At 54.6% G+C, this 26,131-nt stretch overlaps 1 protein-coding gene across 1 annotated transcript in view; it reads right to left on the bottom strand.

Moving 5' to 3' along the window:
• Positions 1 to 26,131, bottom strand: part of SPNS3 (SPNS lysolipid transporter 3, sphingosine-1-phosphate (putative)) — a gene marked incomplete at its 5' end in the record, with an annotated part of 48,972 nt that overhangs the window by 17,072 nt on the left and 5,769 nt on the right. Inside the window, 6 exons of the mRNA XM_079797868.1 lie at positions 10,545 to 10,734; positions 19,809 to 19,961; positions 20,772 to 20,914; positions 21,605 to 21,671; positions 22,297 to 22,448; positions 22,965 to 23,101. Coding sequence (XP_079653994.1) covers positions 10,545 to 10,734; positions 19,809 to 19,961; positions 20,772 to 20,914; positions 21,605 to 21,671; positions 22,297 to 22,448; positions 22,965 to 23,101 — 842 coding nt within the window. The remainder of the gene's footprint in view (positions 1 to 10,544; positions 10,735 to 19,808; positions 19,962 to 20,771; positions 20,915 to 21,604; positions 21,672 to 22,296; positions 22,449 to 22,964; positions 23,102 to 26,131) is intronic.

Genomic DNA, 26,131 nt, shown 5'->3' with positions numbered 1-26,131 from the left:
AAATGTTTGCAAAGGAATGAGGGAAAGAAAATGTGAGCCAGGAATGTATACCCACTTCGATGTTGTTAAAAGGAGAAGATGATCTCAAACATGAATGCACCAAAGGAACACAATCTCTCTAGCCTTTCTGGGGGGACATGGGAGGAGGGGGAATGAATAAAACTACTTAACCCCAAAAATCTACCCGGTTAGGAGAAGAAGCAAAATAAAGAGCTCAGGAATGGAGGATCTATGCAAAGGGACTGATAGTGAGCATTGCATCTATTTAAATCTGGGACTGCTGTCAAACAACCAGAAGGATTATGCTTACTGAACAGACTGTGGGTGTTCTACATCTAGAAAAAGTAAAACTAATAATATAACTAACAAAAATCTGGAGGCTGGGTCCTGGCCGGCATTGCTCAGGGGTTAGAACATCTGCCTACGCAACTGAGGGGGAGGGTCGAGTGTTCGATTTAGAGTGTGGGTTGTAGGTTCAATCCCCGGCCAGGTCAGGGTGTGTGTAGGAGGCACTAGACGTCTCTCTCACATCGATGTTTCTCTCTCTGTCTCCCCCTCCGTACCTCCTTTTCACTCAACCTAAAAATCAATGGAAAAAAAATATCCTCGGGTGAGGATTAACAAAAAATAAATGAATAAATAAATCTGCGTGACAAGTATAGCCTGACAGTCACCTAATTACATAACAAAAGTGGAAGCAAATAGGCCAAGATGTTGAGAGTTGCTAATTCTGAAAGATGAGGCTATGGATAAAATTGTCCTTTTCTGCTTTTGCTTTTGTTTTGTTTTTTAATTTCTCCCAATTAAAAACGTAAAGATCCTTGGATGCCGAGTGGTAGACTGAATTGTTGGTCTCAACGCTTGATGCCTCCACAGCCTTGACATATGGAGAGCCCTGGAGCTTAATCTGTGGTCCTCTTCTCTGGTCATGCTCCCTCCCTGGATGATCTCATCCAACCTCGTGGCTTTAAATAACCAGTCTAGACCTCTCTCCTGAACTCCAGACTCATATATATCTAACTGCCTCTTAACATTTCCAGTTGACTGCCCTAAGAGGCATCTTAAATTTAACACGTCTAAAATTGAATTCCTAATTTCAGCCCCTCTGAAACAAAAACAAAACAAACTCCATCTCCCTCAGGTTTCTCCATCTCAGTCAATGCCAAGTCCATACTTCCGATTGCTCGGGCCAAAACCCCTGGAGTCGCCCTCAACTCCTCCCTCTCCCTCGCACTCCACACCCAACCTGTCAGGAAATCCTGTTGATTCCACCTCAGAATATACCAGAATCTGACCACTTCTCCACACCTCCTCCATCACGGCCCTGGTCCCAGCCACAAGCCTCTCTTGCCTGGATTGTTGGAAGGCCTCCTGATTCCTTCCCCTATTTCTGTCTTTGTCTCCTTTCATTCTATTGTCAGCATAGGAGCCAGAGAGACCCTGTTAAACCACGTGGTAGATCTTACAAAATGACCCCCAATTAATCATGCTTCTTGGCGGTCATACTCTTGCATAGCGCCCTCCCGTGGTGAAATTGGGCTGGCCTTTCGCCTTGCTTTGACTACTAAATAGCAGAAGCGATGCTGAGCTGTTCCTGGCCTAGGCCTTAAGGGGCTTTGCAGCTTCCACTTCTGCTTTCTTGGAATGCTGGCCTGGGACCGCCATGTAAGGAGGTGGTCTTCCCGAGTGGAGGACAAGAGGCCACGTGGAGGATCGGACAGCCAGACCTGAGTGAGGCCAGCTTGCACATGCCAGCCCAGCTCGTCCTCCGGGTGAAGGGAGCCACTGGAGTGAGCACCAGCAGAGAAACTGTCCAGCCCACCCACAGAATCACAGGAAATAATAAATCACTGTTTTAAGCCACTAAGTTTGGGGCGATTTGTTATACAACCACAGATCACTGGTACACCCATAAATCTGATCGTTTCATCTGTGCTAGACATCCTCTAATGGCTTCCCGTTTCACTTAAACTTGAAGCCAAAGTCATCATATGTACAGGGCCCTATGCAACCTGCATCCCCACTGCCATGACCTCTGACCTCACGTCCCCTGCTCTTCCCTGGCTCGCCCCGTTCCAACCACGTTTCCTCATACACACCAGCCGTGCTTTCCCCTTCGTGGCCTTGGCACTCGCTGTCCCCTCTGTGTGGAATGCTCTTCCCCACTCCACCCCATGTTCGCACGGCCCCTCCCTCGTTGCTTCAAGTGACGACGGAAGTGTCACCATGTCAGTGAGGCCTCTCTCACCACCTTGCCCTGCCCCTGTCCCTCTTCTGGCCCCCTTTCCCTGCTCTGTTCTTGTCCACAGAGCTCATCCCCATCGAACATGCCATTTATTTTGCATGTTTATTTCATTACACACATATGTTTGCCTGTTTTGTTCAATGTTGTATCCCCAGAACGGAATCAGAGCCTGGCGCACAGGAGGTGCTTGGGAAATACTTGGTAAGTAAGTGAACACTGCAGCTCCTCCAGCCACCTCACCATGGCCTTGGCTCTGCCCCTCCAGGGCCCTGCTCCCTCAGCCCAGGGGGCCCAGTGGGGGTTGAGTGTGAAGACTGAACCCCTAGGCTTCTCACCTATGAGACCAAAAGAGCAGCATGGAATTAGACACCTGCCCAGGGAGGGGCTGGCCCACATTTGTGGGGGCCTCAGGGCCATGCGCCCAGACACTATTTCCCGCAATGCAGGACCCAGACCACAGTGGAGGAGGAGCCTTGGGGCACTGTGGCAGATTGTATTTACCCCAAACACCCACTGTCATATTTCCACATGCCCTTTAAGATCACTGTCAGTCCCCGTCAAAAGACTGAATCTATATTCTCTCCCCTGAAATCCAAGTGAGAAGTTGTGGCTCCAGCAAAGAACTGAACGCCTTGAAAGTGACGCTATGTAACTTTCAAGGGCAGGTCATGAAAGGCAATATGGCTTCATCTGGCTCTGGCTCTCGGGATGCTGGTCCTTGGAACCCGGCCACAATGCTCTGAGGAAGCCCAGGCCACATGGAAAGGCCACGGGCAGGTGTTCCAGCCAATCGTTCCAGCTGCGGCCTCAGCCGATAGTCAGCATCAGCTCAGGCGGCCCAGTCCTTGCTGATCCAGCCCCCAACCCCATCCTGCCTACTTGGCTCCCAGTGGAAAAAAGGTAAATGATCCACACACCCCAACTTTGCTCACACTGCAAATTTGTGAGCAAATGTGTTTGGGCTGTTTTAAATTACCAAGTTTTATGACATAGCCATAGTTACTAGAACAAGCACAAAAGTTCATTTATCTCCCTAAGGAAACCAAGAGGTAAGTACTAGTACTCCCATTTTATAGCTGAGAAAATGGAGGCACAGCAGGGCCAAGATCTTGCCCTAGCTCACACAGCTAGTAAATGAAGAAGCAGGAATGACATCCAGGTCTTGCAGACATCTCAATGCATGCTCATTCCCATCCACCAACTCCTGCCCTCCCACCTGGACCACAAAGCCCACCCACGGGGGTTGCTAGAGTTCAGCCATGTCCTCCAGCAACCAGGCCAGCGACGGTGGAGCCTGGCAGGGGGCTCCGTCCCTCCTCTGAGTACAAACCCCTTCTCCTCTGAAGGGCAGCTGCTTTGGGAAGAAGGCCAAAGAAGAAGGTGTGAGCCAAGACCTGCTGTGCATGTCTGGATCCCAATTAACAGCCAAAAAAGTCCACTTCCCATGCCAAGGGGACTGGAAGGAGGGAAGAGATGGAAACCCCTGTGCCGGCAGGTGGGCCACTGGGCGTGAGCTCCCCCAGAGAAGGCCCCAGACTAGACTTTACAAGCTCAGGACACCTCATTGCCATGAAACATACAGCACGATTTGGCCCCCACTTCAGGAAATTTAGGGGCAGACATGTGATGCAGCTACAGCCACAAAAGCAATGGAAGAAAAACTATACTCAGCTGCAGACACACATGTGCACACTTACATGTACACATGTGTCCCACACAATTATCTGCATGCCCTGACACATGTACGTGTACACACATGCACAAACATATATACAAAATGCACACATGGGCTCACTTATATACACCGTGTACATATAGAATGAATATACATTTACATGCAATACACATGAAGTGTGACTATACAGGTACACAGAAGTTGAACACACCAGAGCACACATCAGCACTCATATTCACAGACCTGAATATATTCACACTTAGATGCATACACACACTAACACACGTGTCCAAATTCCCATGGGCTCTTCCCAAGCAGATCTCAGGGCCCCTCCGTTTTCTGAGGACTTGCAGAGTTAGTGCAAGAACTTTGGTTCCTGGAATCTGAGCACAAGGGATAAGTGGATGGAGGAAAGAGGTTCAAGTGACCCTGCCTATTTTGAAGTTCAACATCAGCCAATTCCTCAGCCCCTTTAGACGCCTTTCTGATGTGGACCCTCATAGGTTCTTCAAATCTAATGACATCCGTCATGGTGGGCTGCAGCCAGTTCCACCCATTGAAGTTTTAGGGGTGATGTCATGTCCCTTGGACTCTAGACTCCTGTATCCAACCCTCCACTATACCTCCACTTGGATGATGACCTCCCACCACAAACTCAGAATATACGAACCCATGCTGTTCCTGCCCCTTTACTGTCTCCGTTAATGGTATCTCCCTTCTCCCACCTGCTCAGGCCAATATCTTAGAGCTCACCTTGACTCTTCTTTCTTTTACACACCACATTGAGTCCATCAGGAAATTCTGATAGCTCTGCCTTCAAAAACTATCTGTAATCCAACCACTTCTCACCACCTGCACTGCTTCCGCACTGGCCAAGCCCCCTAACTTCTCACCTGGATTATGGCAGCAGTCTAGCTCTTCTCTCTGGTCCTGCCCTTGTCCCCCAAGTCTATTCTCCACTGAGAAACCAGAGTGATTCTTTTAGACACAAGCCAATTATAGAAAAACAATAGAGAATCAATAAAACCAAAAGTTGGCAGCAAAACTGACAAATCTTTAGTCGACCTGGCCAAGAAAAAAATAAGTGAAAACTCAAATTACTAAAATCAAGAACAAAAGAGGGACCGTTACTACTGACCTTAGAGAAATGTAAAGGATTGTAAGGGAATACTAGGAACAAGTATATGCCACAAGTTAGATAATCTAAGTGAAAGGTACAAATTTCTGGAAAGACCCAGACTACCAAAACTGACTTAAAAGGAAATAAAAAGTCTTAATTGACCTAAAACAAATAAATATTTAGTCAGTGATCAAAAACTTCTCACAAACAAAAGCCCAGAACCAGATGGCTTCACTGATGGATTCTAACGAACATCTAAAGATGGATTAACACAAGCCCTTCACAAGCCCTTCCAAAATAATAGAAGGGGAGGAAACACTTGTCAACTCCTTCTAGGATGCCATTACCAAGAAAACTACAGGCCAGTATTCCTAATGAATATACTAGATACTAGCAAGCCGAATTCAGCATCACATAAAAATGATTTGTACAGTTGTCCTTGGCGTCGGAGGGGGATTGGTTCCAGGGCCCCTAAGGACACCAGAATCCATGAATGCTCAAGTTCCTTCTATAAAATGGCGTAGTAGCCCTAGCCGGTTTGGCTCAGTGGATAGAGCATTGGTCCTGGGTTCGATTCTGGTCAAGGCTCACTTGACTTGCAGGCTCACTCCCCAGAAGGGGGTGTGCAGGAGGCAACTGACCAAGGATTCTCTCTCATCATTGATGTTTCTATCTCTCTCTCCCTCTCCTCTCCTCTCTGAAATCAATGAAATATATGTATATATTTTTAATTAAAATTAAAAAAATAAAATGGTGCAGTATTTGGATAGGACCTAGATGCATCCTCCTGTATACTTTAAGTCATCTCTAGAGTACTTGTAATACCCAACAGACTGGAAATGCTATGTAAATAATGGTTATAGATTATTGTTTAGGGAATGATGACCAAAAAAAAAAAAAGGTCTGTACATTTTAGTATAGACACAACCACTGTAGGCTTAACATAGTACAAGTCAGCAAAAACATAATTTCCTTTTTTTTCCAGTTATTTTCTATCCGAGATTGGTTGATTCATGGATGTAGAACCCATGGCTATGGAGGGCTGACGGCACACCACAGCCAAGACAGGATTTATCCCAGGAATGCAAGGTTGGCTACACACAACTACCAATCAATGTAATATACCCTATCAATGGAATAAAGGACAAACAACACCATCACCTCAATTGATGCAGAAGACACAAGCCAGATCTCCCACGCCTCAACACAAAACCCTGTCTCACTCTCATTAAAAGCCGATCCCACCTAGTACCCATGAGGCCCTATCTAATCCGGCCCCATCAACTTTTTGTCCTCTTCTCCCTTCCCTCTCTCCACACTAATCACAGTGTCCTTGCTGCTCCTCAAATCCACCAGGTACACTCCTACCTCAGGGTTTTTACAGTTCTTGTTTCCTCTGCCTGGAAAACTGTTCCCCTAAATAGCCACATAATCCACTCCTTCACCTCCTAGAGGTCTTTACGCAACAACCACCTTCTCAGGGAGGCCTCTCTGGTTATACTACATAAAACTGCAGCCCTTGTCCTGGCCAGTGTACTTCAATTGATTGAGAGTTGTCCCATGCACCAAGAGGTCCCTGGTTCAATTCCCAGTCAGGGCACATGCCCAGCTTGTGGGCTCCATCCCCAGTAGGGGGCATGCAGGAGGCAGCCCATTGATGTTTCTCTCTCATCGATGTCTCCCTCTCCCTCTCACTCCTTCTCTCTCTAAAAAAAAATCAATAAAAATGTATTTTTTCAAATGTGCAGCCCTCTCCCCACAACCCCACACACTCCCTATCTCCCTTCTCCTCAATGTATTCTAAGCATTTATGATCATCCAGAACATTGTGAACTTTACTTATGTATCTTGCCTGTTGTCCATCTCCCCCGACTAGAATGTAAGCTCCCTGAGGACATAGATAGTTTAGTCTGTTTTATCCAGTGTTACATCCATAGCATTTAAACCAGCATGCCACTTTATAGGCACTCAATAAATGTGTGTTGGATAAATAAATGATTGCACATAGCTAGCCACTCAACCATTCACTCAGCAAGTAGTGACTGCCCCACCCATGCCAAGATGCCTGAATGATGTTTCAGGCTGGAGTTCTGAGAAAGATCAAAGCCACCCTGGGCCCTGCTGGGAGAGGGTGAAAGTATAAATGACCATGGACCACAGAAGGCAATGCCGAGGAGCATCGAGGATGGGGAGAGGGTCAGGCCTACCAATCAGGGAAGGCTCCATGGAGAGATGGTGCTCAAGCCGGTCCTTGAAGGCCCAGAGTGATTCGGGCATATGGGAAAGGGGTGGGGGAGACAGAGGGAAGCCCCAGATGCGGGAAGCCTGGGGCATGCCCTGGAAATGGAGAGGGGACCTGCATGGCCGGACTGCGTGGGGATAAGGCTACTAAGATTGTCAGGAGAGTCTGTGAGGGGCTTTGAACCCCAGGATGAAGAGAGGCACCAGGGAGCCATGCAAGGCTTCGGAGCAGGGAAGGTCCCTGGTGCCACTGGCAGAGTGGGAAGAACAGATCGTGGTGGGTGGGCAGGAAGGTGGCTCCCAGAACAGTCTTGGGGAAAGACAGCAAGACATGAGCCAGGAAAGGACAGAGGGGCCCGAGAGAAGTGAGTAGGTTGGCAGTATGAGGGTTTTATAACCACTTTGGGGGGAAGGAGCTGGAGCCTGAATCTCAAGTCAGAACCTGCAGGTGGACTCCAGAGGCACCACAGGACCGGGCGGTGGGGGTCTGTCGGGAGGTCCAGAAGAAGCGCACGGCTTCTGCGAGGCTGGAGTTCTGGCCGCGGAGGCTCCGCGCCGCTGGGCATCGTGCCAGGGCCAAACACGAGCCACAGGCAGGAGCAGCTTCCCAGCGCTGGCAGGCGGATGCATCCTGGCCTCCTGCCTCCCTGCCCCTCGGCCCCTCACCCGGCAGGCCTGGAGGAGAGCTTCTCCAGCTGGCTCTGTCAGCCAAGACGCAATGTCACTTCTAGATGAGCCATCCAGCTCTGGAAACGTGCCAGGCTGTGGGAGGGGGGACAGCTGTGTCCCCAAAATACAGCCAAGGAGCTGCCTCCCAGAGCCAACCAAGCAGTGGCAGAAGCAGAGCTGACAGGGGGCCCGCGGCCCCAGCCAATGCCGGGACAGGCCTTTGCCGGGCCTCCATCTGCCTGGGCCTCGGCCCGCCTGCAAGGTCAGGCCCATCTAGGCCCCACCGGCTGGAGATGATGGTCCCAGTCACTCTGCTGCTCCCTCAGGCAGAAAGCATTAAGGCGTTTGTCGGTGCCAAGTGTATGCAGGCTGTTCCTCTCCCATGCAGGTGATAAAGGTCAGTGCAGCATGAAGGACACAGACTTCACCGTCTGCGGGGCCGAGTTTGGGTTTGGTCTGTTCCGTTCTGTGTCTCGCTGCCTCTGGGCCTCAGTTTTCCAATCTGTCAAGTGGGCATGAGAAAAAGCCTTCCCCATGAAGGTGTCATAAAGACCAAATAAGAACAGAGGGAGAGAGGAATGCTAACGGGACTTGTCTGCTGTCGAGGAATCTCAGACGAAGCCCAGCCAGAGCTAAGGACTCAGGTGAGAAGCTCCACACCTTACAAGAGGCGCCGGACACACCCTCGGGGTTTAGAGAGAGAAACAGAGCTGTCCCGTGGCCCCGGCTTGTATAGAAAGCCGGAGACTTGGGCTGGGAGGGTCTATTTGAAGTGCGAGAAAGCTGAGTGAGGGGCCTTGGCGACATGCTCACAGACAGGGCAGTGCCCGCCAGGAAGGAGGCTGGCCTCTCCCTCTGGCTGGACGCCAGTGAAATGCTGACCCTCCCGCACCAGGGCCACCCAGGGGCACCCACGAAGGGCATCCTCGGGGCATCTTGAAGCAGTCAGCTGGCACTGGGAGGACAGGACCCTGGGGCCTCCGGGGAGGCTGAGGACCGCAGTGTGGGTGAGGAGAGAGGGCAGGGGTGGGGCAGCTGCACTTCCTGAGTTCATCCAGGGGTTAAAGGGACACAGAGAGGAGACAGGCTTGAGGGTCACGAGAGGATGCCTGTGGGGACACAGGGTCTGGCAGGAAGGTTGGAAAGGCACCGCCTGACGAGGGGCGGAGGGGGAAGCCAGAGGCCGCGGTGACTGTGTCAGCCGCATCAGGGAGCCGCGCAATGCTGAAGCCAGGGCCCGGGGCCCTAACACCCACAGATGTGGCCCAAAGCGAGGCGTCCGCCAGCTTCTGGGCACCCGCCGCGTGGAGGGCACGCACAGTCAGCAAAACAACCCAGCTCCCATTTGGGGTCATCCCCCACCCCACCCCCCACCTGCCCAGCCCTGGAGGGGTCAGGACCCTGGGGAAGGGGCGGTGTTGGGGACAAGGGACAGAGATGGGACAGGAGAGCAGAGCTGCCTGGAGCTCCCCCTTCTCCCCCACCCCCCCAATGCCATCTGGGTCTGGATAGAAGCTCTATTGGGAAGTAGAACCCAAGTTTTGATTTAAACGGGACCGGCTTTTTAGCCCATGAGTGTGACTGGAAAAGCCGTGAGAGCTGGTGGCAGAACAGGAAAGCTGTTACTGATTAGCTTTCTTTGTTTTCCTTTTTTTTTTCTTTTTCTTTTCTTTCTGAGTCCAGTCTGCTCAGTGAACCCCGCACACATGTGCAGGGGCCTCCGAGTCCATGCGGTGGGTGGGTCTCACAGCCCTGGGACCAGGGACGGGGAGGCGCCCAAGCCTGTCATCCAGGGTGAGACTGCAGCCATCTTCCCAGAGTCGGCGCCCTCCCCATCCGGTGGGTCCGTCTGGGCTGGCGCTTTGGGGGCAGGGACACCGCTGCACACACATACGTGTGCATGTGGCTACAGCCCCACCCGTGCGCCGCGGTGCCTGAGGGGACCCACACATGCACTGCGCCCAAGTGGGAACTGCACTGAGAGAGACGGAGGGGAGTTTGGAGAGGCTTTTGAAGGCGGCGGCCTCTGATCTGGGTCTTGCAGAAGGAGAAGGATTGCCAGGTGCACAGAAGAGAATGGTGTCCCTGGCGGAGGCACGGACATAGAAAGGCTGGGAGGCGTGAGCAGCTGTCCCTGGTATAGAGTGTGAGGCGCGTGTGTGGGTCATGGGTCTGGAAAACGGGACAGCATCACAAGGGTCACCTTTAAAGCAGTGTCTGCTCTGGCTGTGGCCAAGCTGGGCCTCCCTTTCCTCATCTGTAACCTGGAAAGAATCACCCTAGTTCTTCACGTCCTGGGAGCAAGTGAGTCTCCGTATCTCCAATCAGAGCATTAACCAGGAGCTCGGAGGATACACTTTCGAGTCGGAAAGGCTTAGGCTCAAATCCCAGTTGTTCCCCTTCCTAGCTGGGTAACTCGTGGTAAGCATCAGTTTACTCATCTGTAAAATGGGAATAACAAGCTCCACCTGGAAGAACTGATACACCTGATGCACGTAAAGACCTGGCACAGAGTGAACCTTTATCAGGCAGGAGTTCCCATCCCACCCCATCGCACCCCATCGCACCCCGCCTCCGATGGGACCCTCACTTACATAGGAGGCCAGGAGAGTGGTCGGGGCCAGGATGAGAGCCAGGTAGAGGCAGACGGCTGCAGCGAGCAGGCTAGAGGCACAGATGAGGGGCTCAGCCCGCGGGTTGACTTTCTTGTACCTCCTTGAAGCCTCTGCTCCCAGGACCACCCCAATGATGCCAGTCACAATGGTCAGTGCCCCAAAAATCAGGCTGGTGGGAAAGAACAGAAAGGGATTGGTCAGGAGAAACCAAGATGGCGGCATAGGTTAAACACCTAACCTGCAGCCGGGCACAACAATATCAAAAACACAACTAAAAGTCAAAACGGACATCATCCAGAACCACAGGAAAGCTGGCTGACTGAAATGCGCACAATTAGAAGGAAAAAGAAAACCACAAGGAAAATCAGAGAAGCCGTAAAAGCTTGAGGTATGGAGACACGGGCGGAGAGGCGAGCCCGCGCGCGTGCGGGGAAGCCGGAGCCGGAGAGGAAGGGGCGGCTGGCCGCCTGGCTGGCGTTCTCTGGCGGGAAGGAGATAAAAGCGCCAGATTGTGCTGAACCCCAGCTCCGACTGCACTGAACCCCAGTGCCCGGCGAAACCCTGGGAAGCCGGGCTCATGCTGGGGGAGTCTGGGCTGTGGGACGGAGACACAGAGGAGCTGCGCCGGAGCCGCGCACGGGAATGTGCGCAGAGGAGGGTCTGTTGCCTGTGCCGCTGGATTGCCCTAGCGGGAAGGAGACAAAAGCTCCGGACTGTGCTGAACCCCCAGTTCCAACTGCACTGAACCCCAGTTCCGGGAAAGACCCGGGGAAGCCATGCTCATACTGGGGAAAGCTGGACTGTAAGGCAGAGATGCAGAGAGGCGGCGAAGAGCAGAGCACCGGAGGCGCACACAGGATTGTGCGCGGAGGATGGGCTGTTGACTGTGCCGCTGAGTCGCCCTGGAGGGAAGGAGACAAAAGCGCCAGACTGAGGTGAGCCCCAATTCTGACTACACGGAAACCCAGTTCCGGGAGAGAATCTGGGAATCCAGATTCATTGGGGGAGAGACTAGACTGTTTGGCAGCGCGCGAAACTCCAGGGCGCTTTTCTCTCAGAGGTGTTTGCTGGGAGTACAGAGGGACACTGAGACACAGGAACCTCATAGGGCGGGGCTGACGGGAAGCCAAGGCGGTAGGCTCCGCCCTGTAACTCCGCCCCATCCAAGCTGAACACAGAGGCTTTTACAATTTTGCAAGTCTAGTTGAATGGGGCTGTCTCCCGGCATAGACACAGCTGATCCTCACAGCCAATTGGACTGGAGGTCACATCCTCCCAGTGTACCAACAGCAATCAAGGCTTAACAACACCAAGACTTTGCACTCAGCCCACAAAGGGGGGTATCAAGAGCGACCACCTAGGGAGATTGGGGAAGCTGAGCGATAGGGAGGCAGCCAAAAGGGGAAGACACCGAAACAGGTCACGAATATAAGGGATGCTGTAATTCCTGCTGAGGGGCCACAGGCAGTAGCTGACCTACACTCCATTGGAGACCCAAAAACGAAGGCATCTAGTGGTCGGTGTGAGATGACATCAGATTTCGACCACTCCCATAAGGGACACATTCAAGAGGCAGACGCAGTGAGCGCCGAAGCCTTGCTGCACCAAGACCCGGCACATAGGCGTGTCTCCCGCACAGCAACTCTTCCTTTATAGACACAGAGGGTCCGCACGGCCAATAGGCCTGGAGGACAATTCCTCCCAGTGACACCAACAACAATCAAGACTTAACTATACAAACAAGGACCAAGATGGAGGCATAGGGCAGAAGCCTGATTGCTGCCTACCACAACGGTTTTGAGACTACAACGGGAGAGCGGAGCGGACACCATCCAGAACCACCGGAGGGCTAACTGAGCGGATGCTATACAACTAGAATAAAAGAGAGGGGTACGCGGGATGAAGCTGATGCCGGTGACCCAAAGACCACACTTTAAAAACTATGGCTCAGGTGACACAATGGCGGTCTGGAACGTGCTCGGCGCAGTTCCCCCAGCGGTCTCCGGCTGAGGGGAAGGCTTCACTCGCTGCCGAGCACGGACAGACGAGCCCCTGGGAGACATGGGGTGGGAGACTACGCGCTTGCTGACCTCCGAGTCCTTCAAGAATCTCAACGCCCCGGAAGCGGCCAGGTGCGCACGCTCGGCGACCGGCCACCGCTGCAGACCCAAGGGCCGACGCAGCCACCCCGGACCAGCCCGCCGCCGCGCACCGGGCACACCGGAGCTTCGCCGAGCCCGCCGCCCAACGAGTTCTGCGGTGGCTGCCCTGGAACTCTGAGAAAATGGCCGAAGGAATTGCTGAGAGGGAATTGACCAACAGGAATTGGGATCAAGAAGACGAAACCCCGCTGGGTCCCGGATCCGGGTGAAGCCGCGTGCCCCTGGGTCTGGGTGAGGCTGGGAACTGGGTCAGGGTGAGGCTGGGCCCCGGGTCCGGGTGAGGCCACGTGCCCCTGGGTCCGGGCGAGGCCATGCGCCCCTGGGTCCGGGTGAGCCCTGGGCCCCGGGTCCGGGCGAGGCCGCCGGCCCCTGGAGCCGGGTGAGCCCTGGGCCCCGGGTCCGGGCGAGGCCGCCGGCCCCTGGAGCCGGGTGAGCCCTGGGCCCCGGGTCCGGGCGAGGCCGCCGGCCCCTGGAGCCGGGTGAGCCCTGGGCCCCGGGTCCGGGCGAGGCCGCCGGCCCCTGGAGCCGGGTGAGCCCTGGGCCCCGGGTCCGGGCGAGGCCGCCGGCCCCTGGAGCCGGGTGAGCCCTGGGCCCCGGGTCCGGGCGAGGCCGCCGGCCCCTGGAGCCGGGTGAGCCCTGGGCCCCGGGTCCGGGCGAGGCCGCCGGCCCCTGGAGCCGGGTGAGCCCTGGGCCCCGGGTCCGGGCGAGGCCGCGGGCCCCTGGAGCCGGGTGAGGCCGCGGGCCCCGGGTCCGGGCGAGGCCGCCGGCCCCTGGAGCCGGGTGAGCCTGGGCCCTGGGTCCGGGTGAGGCCGCGGGCCCCTGGAGCCGGGTGAGCCTGGGTCCCAGGTCCGGGCGAGGCCGCGGGCCCCTGGATCCGGGTGAGGCCGCGGGCCCCTGGATCCGGGTGAGCCTGGGTCCCGGGTCCGGGTGAGGCCGCGGGCCCCTGGATCCGGGTGAGCCTGGCCTCGGGTCCGGGTGAGGCCGCGGGCCCCTGGATCCGGGTGAGCCTGGGTCCCGGGTCCGGGTGAGGCCGCGGGCCCCTGGATCCGGGTGAGCCTGGGTCCCGGGTCAGGGTGAGGCCACGGGCCCCTGGATCCGGGTGAGCCTGGCCCCGGGTCCGGGTGAGGCCGTGGGCCCCTGGATCCGGGTGAGCCTGGCCCCGGGTCCGGGTGAGGCCGTGGGCCCCTGGATCCGGGTGAATCAGTGCCCCTGGGTCCGGCCGAGACCAAACCAGAGGGAGTCGGTCCTGCATTACCACCATTTGTCCACCATCCAGAGCTGAGGGGTCAGTGCCGACATGTACTCATAGGGAACTGGTGGACATTGATATTGGGTCTCAAAAGAACTGTTGGTCCAGAAAGAAACTCACTACAGACGGATTCATTTGCCTGTCAGCATAACTATTATTGCTCGTCGCACATTCAATTCTTATAAGTATATCTCTAGTGACACATGATTTCGCTCATCTAGGGGAAATGATGAACAACATAGACTGATGAACAAGAACAGAACCAGAAACAAGGAGACATCGATCGGACTATCGGGCCTCAGAGGGAGGATAGGGGAGGGTGGGGGGAGGGGGGAGAGATCAACCAAAGGTCTTGTGTGCATGCATATGAGCCTAACCAATGCTTAAGTTCAACAGAGGGTTGGGGCATCCAAGGGGAGGGGTGTGGGATGGGAATGGGGGGATGAGGACAAATATGTGACACCTTAATCAATAAAGAAATTAAAAAAAAAAAAAAAGAAAGGGATTGGTCAGTCGGTGGGTGCAGCCACCGGCCACTGTGCATGATCTGGGACCCAAAAGAAATGTGGCCGTGGGCCCCTGTCCCTCCCTGCTAACCAGTGCTCCTAGGCCCTTGGGAACCTAAGCAGGAACCTCTTTCCTGCCTCATTCTGGGGATGCCACTGGCCATGTGGTGATCTGCCCAGCATCCCAGTTCCCAGGCTTCCTCAACCCCAGTAACCTTCTCTATCCTCTCACCACCCAAAACTATCCCACTCGGAAATCTCAATTCTATGGTCCCAATCTTGCCCCAACCTCCTCACCTTCTACCCCCAATATGAATGGGAATGGAGGCAAGTGAACATTTATCTATTGAGTTCCCATGATCCTCAGCCCTGATCTAGACATTCTGCACACTCTCCCTCCTTGAATCCCACCTCCCACTCTCTGTCCTTGAATACCTCTCAAGTAGCCCCCTCCTACCTTCACTACCTTTCCCACCTACTCCTGGGCCTACGTCAACGCCACTTGGCCCCTCTTGTACCTCCCTCCTGTGGACACCTGTCTCTCCAAAACAATTTCCATTCAGGTCCCCAGAGGGTGCTTTCCAGAACACAGATCTGACTGTCCCCCTGCCCACCCCCCGCCTAAAATTCTCCACCAGCTCTCAAACATCTACCAGGCTTGGTGCTAACTCCCGGCATACATGGCCCTTCATGATCTGACCCTGGCTGACCTCAACCCCAACCTCCGGCTCCATCCTCCTCTGCCTCCAAACTCGTTATCGTTCCCACTTCATACTTTTATTCCTCCATCTGGACACACTTCACTAGTTTTTGTACCTACTGGACTCTTACTCGTCCTTCAAGACCCATCACAATGATCTCCTCTTTGGAAATGCCTTCCCCTGGCCCTTTGCTGATTTATTTACTCCCTTCAGTTACCATCGCACTTCTGTGTCTCTGTCATCAAGGTATGACCTGAGTATTCCTGGAGAACAGAGACCAGGTTGGTTTACTTTCTTGATGATGCTGGGAGCATAGAGCCTGGACCACAAGAGATACATGCTGAGCAAATGAGCTCATTGAACCTTCCCAGAATTCCCAGGTGGACAGATGAGGAAAGTTAGACGGAAAAAGGTTAAGGTCAAGATTACCCAGCTAATAGCCCTAACCGGTTTGGCTCGGTGGATAGAGTGTCGGCCTGCGGACTGAAGGGTCCCAGGTTCAATTCCGGTCAAGGGCATGTACCTTGGCTGCGGGCACATCCCCAGTGGGGAGTGTGCAGGAGGCAGCTGATTGATGTTTCTCTTTCATCAATGTTTCTGACTCTCTATCCCTCTCCCTTCCTCTGTGAAAAAACAATAAAATATATATATTTTTTAAAAGATTACCCAGCTAATAAATGACAGAGGCAGGATTTGAACATACATCTTCATCTCCTAGTCCAGTGGTTGGCAAACTGCAGCTCGCGAGCCACATGCGGCTCTTTGGCCCCTTGAGTGCGGCTCTTCCACAAAACACCACGTGTGGGCAGGCACGCACATACAGTGCGATTGAAACTTTGTGGCCCATGCGCAGAAGTCAGTTTTCGGCTCTCAAAAGAAATTTCAATCGTTGTACTGTTGATATTTGGCTCTGTTGACTATGAGTTTGTTGACCACTGTCCTAGTCCATCATGCTCTCCCGAGCCTCCTATTAAAGGAGCTCAAAGGGATACCGAGACTGACCAATGTGAATTCTTGAAAACACAAATGTAACCAGGACCTTTCCAGCCCCCAAGTGGCTCCCTGTAGTCCTCAGGGCAAGCTCTCGGCCAGTACTGGCCCCCGCACCCCTGTGTAACCTCCCCTCTCTTCTCTCTCCCTCCCTCTTCACAAATGACTGGGAATTCTCTAAACTCGTCCTAAGCTTTCTAGCTTCCCTGCCTTGGCCCACACTCTTCTCTTGGCCTTGAGTACCATTAACCCCCACCCAACTCCTCCACCTGGCCAGACCCAAACATTTCCAGAAGTTCCTGGGATGTCCCGGTGCCCTGCCATTACCTGTGTGGTGGCTCCCACAAGATGTAAGAACGTGACAGATGCAAGACTACGGTTACTGACAAATTGAGTGTCACAAGAAACTCCTCTCCTCTAAACAACTTCCGTAAAAAGTCCATTCCACAGGCTGAGGACTAGTGGTCTGTTCCTCTGCCCCACCTCCTCGGTTTACAGAAGGAAGTATAGAGCCCAGAGTGGGCAGGCACCTGCCTGAGGTCACACAGCCCCTTCTGGCCTCCACACAGCCAGGGCTTCCTGGCCCTCTGCCGACCAAAGCATGTGGGTGCTTAGGCAGCTTAAAGGTGTTCACTGAACCCTCCCACCCTTCCACGCCGTGCAAGGCTCCGGCTCAGCCCGGTCAAGTGACCCTGGATCCCGGATGAATGCGATCTGCCTGAGTCCTAGTCTGAGCCGGTGTTGGCAGATTTTCGAGACCAAGACTGATTGGTCGTAGGGTTGGTTATTCAGACAGGCTGTGTAGACAGGGGAGACCCCTAAGCAGAGGGTGTGGCCACAGGACACACCCAGCCACCAAACCCCTCTATAAGGCCTTCCCAGAATTAGACTCTCAGAGCCAAGAGTGGGGGGGGTCCTTAAAGGCCTGCAAGTTCTATGCTGATTCTCTGCACAATGGTCCTGGCAAGCAGCTGTCCAACTTCTACTTGCATACCCCCAGGGGTGGGAAGCTCACTACCCCCATGCAGCCCCTTCCATTTGGCCAGGTCTGAGTGTTGAAAGTTTTCCCTCTGGCCAAGCTCGAGTCCTGTGTCCTGCAGCTTTCCTGCCCTCACCCACGCTCACCCTAAGGCTTATCCTAACCACAGAGGGCATATTAATAGATGGAGTCTGTGCAGAACTTCAACCCTGGGACCTTCTACCCACTCTGTGATAGGCTGTATAATGGCCCCCCCAAGATGTCCACATCCTATTCTCTGGAACCTGCAAATGTTACCTCATATGACAAAATGTGATTGCAACAAGGACCTTGAGAAGGAGCGATTATCCTCCATTATTTAGCGGGCCCTAAGTGCAATCACACGTGTCCTTATAAGAAGGAAGCAGAGCCCTAACTGGTTTGGCTCAGTGGATAGAGCATTGGCCTGTGGACTGAAGGGTCCCAGGTTCGATTCCGGTCAAGGGCATGTACCTCGGTTGTGGGCACATCCCCAGTGGGAGGTGTGCAGGAGGCAGCTAATCAATGTTTCTCTCTCATCGATGTTTCTGACTCTCTATCCCTCTCCCTTCCTCTCTGTAAAAAAATCAATAAAAATATTTAAAAAGAAGAAGAAGGAGGAAGCAGAGGGAGATTGGAGACAGAAGAGAAGCCAAGTGTCTGCAGATGTAGAACCTGGAGAGATGCAGCCACAGACCAAGGGATGCCGACAGCCACCAGGAGTTGGAAGAGACAAGAACGGTTTCTCCCATGGCGCCTGCGGAGGGACTGCGGCCCTGCTGAGCTGGATCTTAGCCCCGCGAAACCATTTTGGACTGCTGACCTCCAGAACGATGAGAACATGAATGTCTGTTTCTTTAAGCTACCACCAAGTGTGTGGTGATTTGTTACCCCAGCCCCAGGACACTAGAAGAAACTTCCGTGTCCGTTTCTCACACAGGTTCTATGAAGGGGCTGAGATAGAAGAGGCTGAAGCTGAGAAAAGGGGAGGTAAGTTGCCTAGGGAATACACAGCCCGTTAATGCTTGAGGTGGAATCGAGTACAGTTTTCCCCCACTTTTTCAAGCTGTTGGGCTGTTAGGACTCAGTCTTTGCCTCCAGGGAGATAACAATCTCCAAGACAAACACGGCAGCCTCATTTGATGCATCCATTCGCTCACTCCCGGGTGCTTTCCCTTTCACCCACGGGGTGAGTGCCAGGAAGCTGCTCCCAGCTAAGTGGAGAGATGGTCAAGCCAATTCACAGTAAGAGGCAGTCTCCAGAGGCAACAGGATGTGGAGCTTAAAGGCACCAACTTTGGCGTCAGGTGGGTTTGAATCCTGGCTCTGTTACCTGTTAGTGGTGTGACCTTGGACAAGTCACTTACCCTCTCCGGTCTTCAATCACCTCATTTGTCTTACAGGAATAACAGGGCTAATTATTATAAAACCTCAGGTGGCTTTTCATGTAGAATGCATAGCTTAGGGCCTGAAGTGAAGTGAAAGCCTAAGAAGTAACAAGGAGCCCTAGCCGGCTTGGCTCAGTGGATAGAGCGTCGGCCTGCGGACTGAAGGGTCCAGGGTTCGATTCCGGCCAAGGGCACATGCTTGGGTTTTGGGCTTGATCCCCAGTGGAGGGGAGGGGGGGGGGCGTGCGGGAGACAGTCAATCGGTGATTCTCTCTCATCATTGACGTTTCTATCTCTCTCTCCTTCTTCCTTACTCTCTGAAATCAATAAAGAAATATTTTTTTTTTAAAAAGGTAACAAGGAGGGAGCTGTGGGCAGAGGGCGTAGCTTGAACAAAGGCACAAACAGTGAGAGGGCATGGGACAGTCTGGACATTGCAGGGAGCTCTCCCTCTGGCCATCTGGGAGTGAGGAAGAGGCAAGAGAGGGGGCCAGCAGAGAACTGGCGTCACTAAAGCCTCAGGGAGCACAGAGCTCCGGGAAGAGCTCAGAGAGCTCAGAGCCCTGAGGACTCTGAAGGGCCCGTGGGGCAGGGGCAGAGAGAAGGAGGCTGAAAAGCATCCATTAGAAGGAGGAGAAAGTCGGATTAAGGGTTTCAAGGAGGAGGAGGAAGCAAGTAGGAGAGGACCGAGAGGTGCTCGCTCAATCAGGGGTCACTGAGTCCTTGGAGAATGGGGTGAGGAGGGCAGGGAGCGACAGGGCATTCCCTGAGGAGTCCTCCCCATCCTCCCAGCAGCTTTCCCGGATTCTCCGTGCCCCAAATGAGGTAAAGAACAATGGGTGAAATCCCTAAGCCAGCTGAGTAACGAGGCCTCCCAGTGCCCTGGTTCGCCATCTGTAAAATGGGATGACCTCATACTATGGGTCCCTTCAAAGGAAACTTGCCTAAGAGTCCCATCATTCTCACTCCGACCCCAAGTGCCTTCTGGACCTCCACAACAGTCCAAGAGTGGGGAGACAGGGACTGGGGTCCAGGGAGGACAAGGGAGCCGCCTCAGGACGCCCAGGGTGGCTGGGGCTCAGCCAGAGCCAGACTAGCCTCCTGCTGCCAGCTGGCTCCCGAGCTCTGGGGTCTTCGCAGAGCAGCACGGGCCCAGACAGATTGAGTTTGGGGGCTCGGAACCTGCTGACACTTCTCCACCAAGAGCCCCCTAACCTGGGCCAGGTGCCCAGGGCTCCCAGCGGCCTCACCTGTCCTTGCTGTCACACGGCTGCTGGAAGCAGGGAGGCTGCAGCCCGTGCACCACGCGAGCCTCAAACAGAAACTTGGGGGCCCAGAAGCCCACAGCTCCAGTCACAAAGGCCATGGCTGTCACTCCCAGGGTCGACCACACAAAACTCCAGCTGCAAGAGAAAGCACCCTGGCTGAAGCAGGGAGAGGGCTGGGGCGCAGGGGGGCGGCCGCTTCTGTCCGTTCCCCTTCTCCCATCGTCTGGGCACTCAGGTGGGCTCCGCTTCCTACCCAGCATCCCCTAAGACCCCTCACGTCCCACCTCCACGCCTTTACTCATGCATTGCCTTCCTCCCTCCCCTAGGACCAGCTCTCCCCAGCCTGAAAGGCCCACATTCTCTGGAAGCTGCCCCTGCGGCCCCCACCTTCCTCCGGTGCCCCCCCTCGGCCTCACGGCTCCGTAACAAACAGAGCTGGGTCCTGGTCGTGCCCCACATTTGGGTAAATCATGAGGCCTGGGAGTGCAGCTGCCTCCTGTCTGCCTCCCCGGCCACGCCTGGAATTGAGGCTAGGTGCACTCCCAGGAGGCTCAGAGAGGTAAGTGATTAACTCCCGCCATCCTTCCAGCAGCCCCGAGAAGCAGGCTAGGCTGGAGCATTACGTCCACGGAGGGAAGTGAGGCTCCAAGTCTCAGGTCACTTAGGGCTAAGGCAGTGGCTGGGCCAAGGCTGGAGCGCCTGCTACCCCCTCCCCTCTCCCTCCTCCCCTCCCTCCCAGCCCGTATTCCGTCACGTGGCTAGGGGGAGGGGCCTCCAAGCGAGGGAGGGGCATCTCGGTGGGTGAGTGGGCGCTCAGAGGCGAAAGAAAGGGCTGTGAACTTGGACAGTCACAGAGGGCTCCCTGGAGGCAGGGACGGGGAGGTCAGGGATTCTGGGGCAGACAGCGGATTTGGGGGACAAGCAGGAAGGAGCAGGGACACTCACTTTCTCCCCAGGTATCTGACATCCTCACACCAGGTGCTCCTCAGGTCCCTCACCTCCCTCTGCTTCTCCGCAGCTCCCCGAGGCGGGTCTGGAACCAGCGTGACCAGCAGGATCAAGGCCACAGCTTCCAGGCAGGGCATGATCTAGGGACAGGGGGACCCGGGAGGCTCAGTGCCTCATGCCCCTGTGGCCCAGAGATGTTAGGGTGACTGAGCCCTGTGGTCCAGGCTCTTGGGGTGCTCTGTGCCCTGGGAGTGGTGGGAGAAGGGCTCAGTTCCTGGGTGCTGGTGATACAGAGCCTAACCGTTTCTCACCCCATCACCCCCCACCCCATGAGAACAAGGTGTCCTTGGGGGTTGCTTTAATACCTGTCGGTCCAGTGCAGACACTGCTCTTTTGGATCAATGAGCCTGACACGACTGAGAACTGGAGCCCTGACTATTGTGTACTTGCTGCCCCCATCACTGCCCCCTCCCCCTCCCTCTGCCAGGCCAGTCCTGCCCTCGCATCTTTCCATCTCATCTCCTTAATCTCGAGAGTTCCTCGGGCAGCACTTACTCCCTCGTCTTACAAATAGGCACACGGAGGCTCCTAAGAGCGAGGTGGTTTGCTTCCGGTCACACAGCTGGCAAACTGAGCAGGGCCATGGCTTGAACCCAGGGCCATGGCTTCCACAGTCCACATTCCATAGGAGGCCCAACTGTCTGAAGCTACTGGTACTGATCACCCCCCCTGGCGCCGGGTGCGGGGCCAAGGGGCTAAGGCCACTGGAGGCTGGAAAGTCCCCTCGGCCCAGGGGGAAAGCTGAGGGAAGAAACAGGAGCTGGACTCACCCGCAGGGCCCAACGCCAGTTCCCAGTCAGCGCCTTCACAGCTGCCCCCAGCACGTAGCCCAGACCACTGCAACGGAGGGGCAAGGGGGATGGGCCGCGGGGCGCCACGGCCAGCGGAGCCCAGGGCCCTCCCCTCCCCCACAGGGAGCCGGCTCCTGCAGCTATGGCCCTTGCACTGGGAAAGTGAGCCACGTGAGGCCCAGGTGCCCACTGCCCTCGGTCAGGTCACCGGTGACCTCTGGCTCCTGGCCCATCCCAGCACCACTGTCCACTGTCTCTCCACGCGAGGACGCCCCTCCCTCGCCCGAGGCCCAGCTCTGCCTGAGTCAGGTGATACCAGGAAACCTGGGTCAGAGCGCTTGGGGCCTCACTGTAAGCCCACGCTGTCCTGCCCCGCTGTGGGGTACACTGCCCAGCCCTAGTGCACTTCCCTGCCTCCGCGCCCAGAACCCCCCTCTCTGAACAGCCCCCCACCAGGCTGCTCTTGCTCACCCTTCGGAAGTGCACTAGCATGTCGGGAGCACCTGTGTCCTCTCTAAACCTCTCCACAGCCCACCAGCGTTACTGCCCCCATTCACAGATGAGGAGCTGAGGCTCAGAGCGGGAAAGTGACCCGGTGAGAAAGGCCCCTGCTCTGACTCCTTTGGGCCTCAGTTTACCACCCCAGGAAGTGGGTCCAGGGTGCTACTAACCTTCCAACAGGAATAAAGATGTAGAAGATAGCCAGTACCCGGGTCCGCTGGTCCCTCACAAAGAGGTCGGCCAGGATGGTGGGCGCGAGGGTGGAGTAGCTGGCCGTGCCGATGCCCACCGCTCCCCGGGACAGGAAGAAGAGCCAGGCGTACTGGGCAGGCAGGCACGAGAACACGGTGCGTTCCAGAACTCACCACAGGCAAGGGACTCAAGGGTTTGTCAGAGGGGCGAGGGCACTTGGGAGACACGTGCCCCCAGGAGAGGAAGAGGGGATGCAGCTGCAGGCACCTCGCGATCCTCCCAGCCCAGGTTCCCCAAATCACACGGGCGCCCCCTGCTGGCGCCTGCGGCTGCTGCCTGCCCTGAGCCCCAAGGAGCCCTTGCTCACCAGGCCAGTTCCCCCAGACTGGAAGCTGGTATTACACCACCCCCCTCCCCTCCCCAGCACAGTGAGCAGAAATGAAGCCACGGCAGCAGCGGGAGGTGCAAGAGCGGAAGGCTCCTGTTAAGAAAGCCTAACGGCTCCTCTCTCCGCCTGGAAGGAATCCCCAGCAAGCCTGGAGCCTGGCAGGGAGCCGAGCAGCCCCACCCAGCTCTGATGGGCTGGGTCAGGAAGGCGGGGGGGGGGGGCGTTCCCTGGGGTCTGTGCAGGGGTGAGAGCACCTACCTGGCGGGGGATGAAGGAGCTGGAGAGGCCTGCTCCTGACCAGAGGAGGATCCCAAAGCTCAGCGTGGCTTTGCGGCTGTGTCGGTCGCCCAGGTAGCCAAACACGGGTGCAGACAGCAGCAGGCAGCCGGTGAAGACTGCAGGAGACAGGCAAGGGGCAGCATGCATCTCCCCACAAAGGTGGGCGGGCAGACGGGCCCAGCAGACCCACAGAAGGGCGCCTTGGCAGCCGGTCAAGGCCCCAAGGAGGGAAAAAGAAAGTGAACCCTCAATCCCCTCCTAGCACATAACCCATTGCCCAAAGTCAGGGGCTGGACCCGGCTCAAAGGCTCAAATCCCAGCGTGGCTATTTGCTCACTGTGCGGCCTTGGGTTACTAACTCCACCTCTCTGATCATCATCCCAGCACCCCCACCCTCAGGAGCTCCTCCAAGGCTGTGAGATAGAAGTGAACATGGAGCCTGTCGTGGAGCTGACAGTGTTCGGTGCCCACCAGTGCCCTAGCTTTGCCAGAACTCCTGCCCTCTGTGAGCCTGATCTGGGCCTGCGCCTGCTGGGGGGTGAGGGGTGGCAGAGGGATGCGTGGTGTGCCTGGGCCCTCTTGGAGCAGATGAGCGCAGTGATTCCTGGAGGCTGGAAATGCGTTGGTTTTCCTAAGTACGTAAAGCATTCCCCTGACAAGTCAGTTGTGTTTATACCATTTTTTAAAGTAAACCCTTAAGAACCGGCGGCTGTATTAATGAATACGCTTGCTATTCTGTGAAGACAAAGAAACTGCCACGTTTTTGCATGGCTCTGCCACGTGAATGGATACCCTCACTGGTTCTGTTCCTTAAATAACTCACCTCCACCCTCCTTGGAGGACGTGTCCACTGCCTCTGAGCGCCTGCAGGTGGCGAGGGGAAGGTCTGGACCCGCCCCACCCGGTCCCACCATCCAAGGGCCTTAGAGTTTGGTGGGCCCCGCCCACTGCCTGAGTCTCTATTCATTGAGCACATATGATTGACATTTCCTGAGCCCAAAGACTGTCCAGATTCCTCCCGGGCTCAGGTTCCAGCCCCTCCCACTCCAGTATTGGGTTGAGCCGCTTGCAATTGCAGAAATTAGGCCAGTTTTGACCTACAAAAACGAGAATTGAATATGGTTCGACCTTATTTAACATAATAAATATCTTTAATATAATACTCCACCGAGAATGGTCTTTGATGTCAATGGCATTTATAATTTTAATAGCTACTGCCAAAATAGGCCTCCAAAAAGGCTGTATCGATTTACACTTGCACAGAATCATATGCCAGCACCCTTGTGACACTTGATAGGATCAATCGCTTTATTTTTGTTCATCTAATGGTTGAAAAACAAATGGTGTCTCGCTGATGTTTTAATCTGCGTGCTATTCCCAGTGAAGTCAGCATCCTCTGCCCATTTTCCTACTGGGCTCTTTGTTGTGTGGAAATAATTTCTCCCAGTCCTCCGTTTTGGTTTTCAGGATTTAAAATGCAAGATCTGAGACTACACTACCTGGGCTCATCCCAATGCCACCCCTTCCTAGCTCTGTGACCGTGGGCACATTCCTTAACTCTCCTGTTCCCTTCTCAACCACTCAATGGCAGTAAGAGTACTTGCCTCATAAGATTAAATAAAATAAAGCATATAAAAGGCAGTGGCTGGCTTTATAGAAATGCCTAATAAATGTTACCTATTATTACTTATTGCATGTGTCCTTTCAACCACCAGCATGCAGGAGAGTTTAGCTTTGATGTAGTCAAATTTAGAATCTTCCTCTAGGGAAGTTGTCTCGTGTCTTGTTAACACCTATCTTTTTAACCCAAAGGATATAGAAATATTTCCCTAAATCTAATACTTTTTTGCGAGTTGGGGCAAGGATGCTTCACAGGACATAAACACCTTAGTTAAACCTGCAGATGCCCTGGGGTGGAGAGACCTGCCCCTCAGGGGCAGGCAAGCACTCCTTCTTTCCCTTCTGGCATCTCCAAGTTCAAATAATTCCTGTGACAAGGTGGGAGTGAGTCACCAAGGACCACCAGGTTAAGAGGACTCTCCAGGCAGCTGCCTGGATTTGAATCCCAGCTCTGGGTGGCCTTCAGCAAGCTCCACAGCCGCTCTGTGCCTCAGGTTGGCATTTGTAAAATAAGCATCATAATAATACCTGCCTCATGGGATTGTTTTGAAGATTAAATGAGTTAATATTATAAAAGCACTTAGAATAGTGCCTGGGCCCTAGCCGGTTTGGCTCAGTGGATAGAGCATTGGCCTGTGGACTGCAGGGTCCCAGGTTCGATTCCGGTCAAGGACACGCACCTCGGTTGCAGGTTCCCTGGCCCTGGTCAGGGTGCATGCAGGAGGCAACCAATCTATGTGTCTCTTTCACATCGATGTTTCTCTCTGTCTCTCCCTCTCCCTTCCACTCTCTCTAAAAATCAATAGATTCAAATCCTCAGGTGAAGATTAACAAAAAAAGAAAGAAAAGAAAAGAATAGTGCCTGGCACAGGCTAAAGGCCACATCAATGTTCCTTTTTAATATTATTAATCAACTAGAGTCCCAGTGCACGAAATTCATGCACAGACAGGGGGGTGTCTCTCAGCCCAGCCTGCACCCTCTCCAATCTGGGACCCCTCGAGGGATCGGGCCTAAACGGGCAGTTGGACATCCCTCTTACAATCCAGGACTGCTGGCTCCCAACCACTCTCCTGCCTGCCAGCCTGATCACTCCCTAACCACTCCCCTGCCAGCCTGATCAATGCCTAACTGCTCGCCTGCCAGCCCACTTGCCCCTAACTGCCTTCCCCTGCCAACCTGGTCCCCCCCAACTGCCCTCCCCTGCCGGCCATCTTGTGGTGGCTATCTTGTGTCCATATGGGGGTGGCCATCTTTGACCACATGGGGTGGCCATCTTGTGTGTTGGAGTGACGGTCGATTTGCATATTACCTCTTTATTAGATAGGATTAACTCCAGAAGTTTCTCTGTCCAACTGGGGGGCAGGGGGTCTGAGCACTGTTTCCCCCTACCCCCTACCCCACTCTTACAGCTTGACCAAGCCCTCTCTTAGTGGTTTCCTTCATGCTGCAGCCCTGTGGACAGACAGCAGGGTGAGTCTTTGAGCCACTGCATGGTGACTTGGAAAGGTTAAAATACTCACCTGAG

The sequence above is a fragment of the Cnephaeus nilssonii genome (assembly GCF_951640355.1).
Source record: "Cnephaeus nilssonii genome assembly, chromosome: 19".
Taxonomy (NCBI): domain Eukaryota; kingdom Metazoa; phylum Chordata; class Mammalia; order Chiroptera; family Vespertilionidae; genus Cnephaeus; species Cnephaeus nilssonii.
Note: the sequence above shows the minus strand (reverse complement) of the source record. Positions and strands in the feature narration are given on the sequence as shown.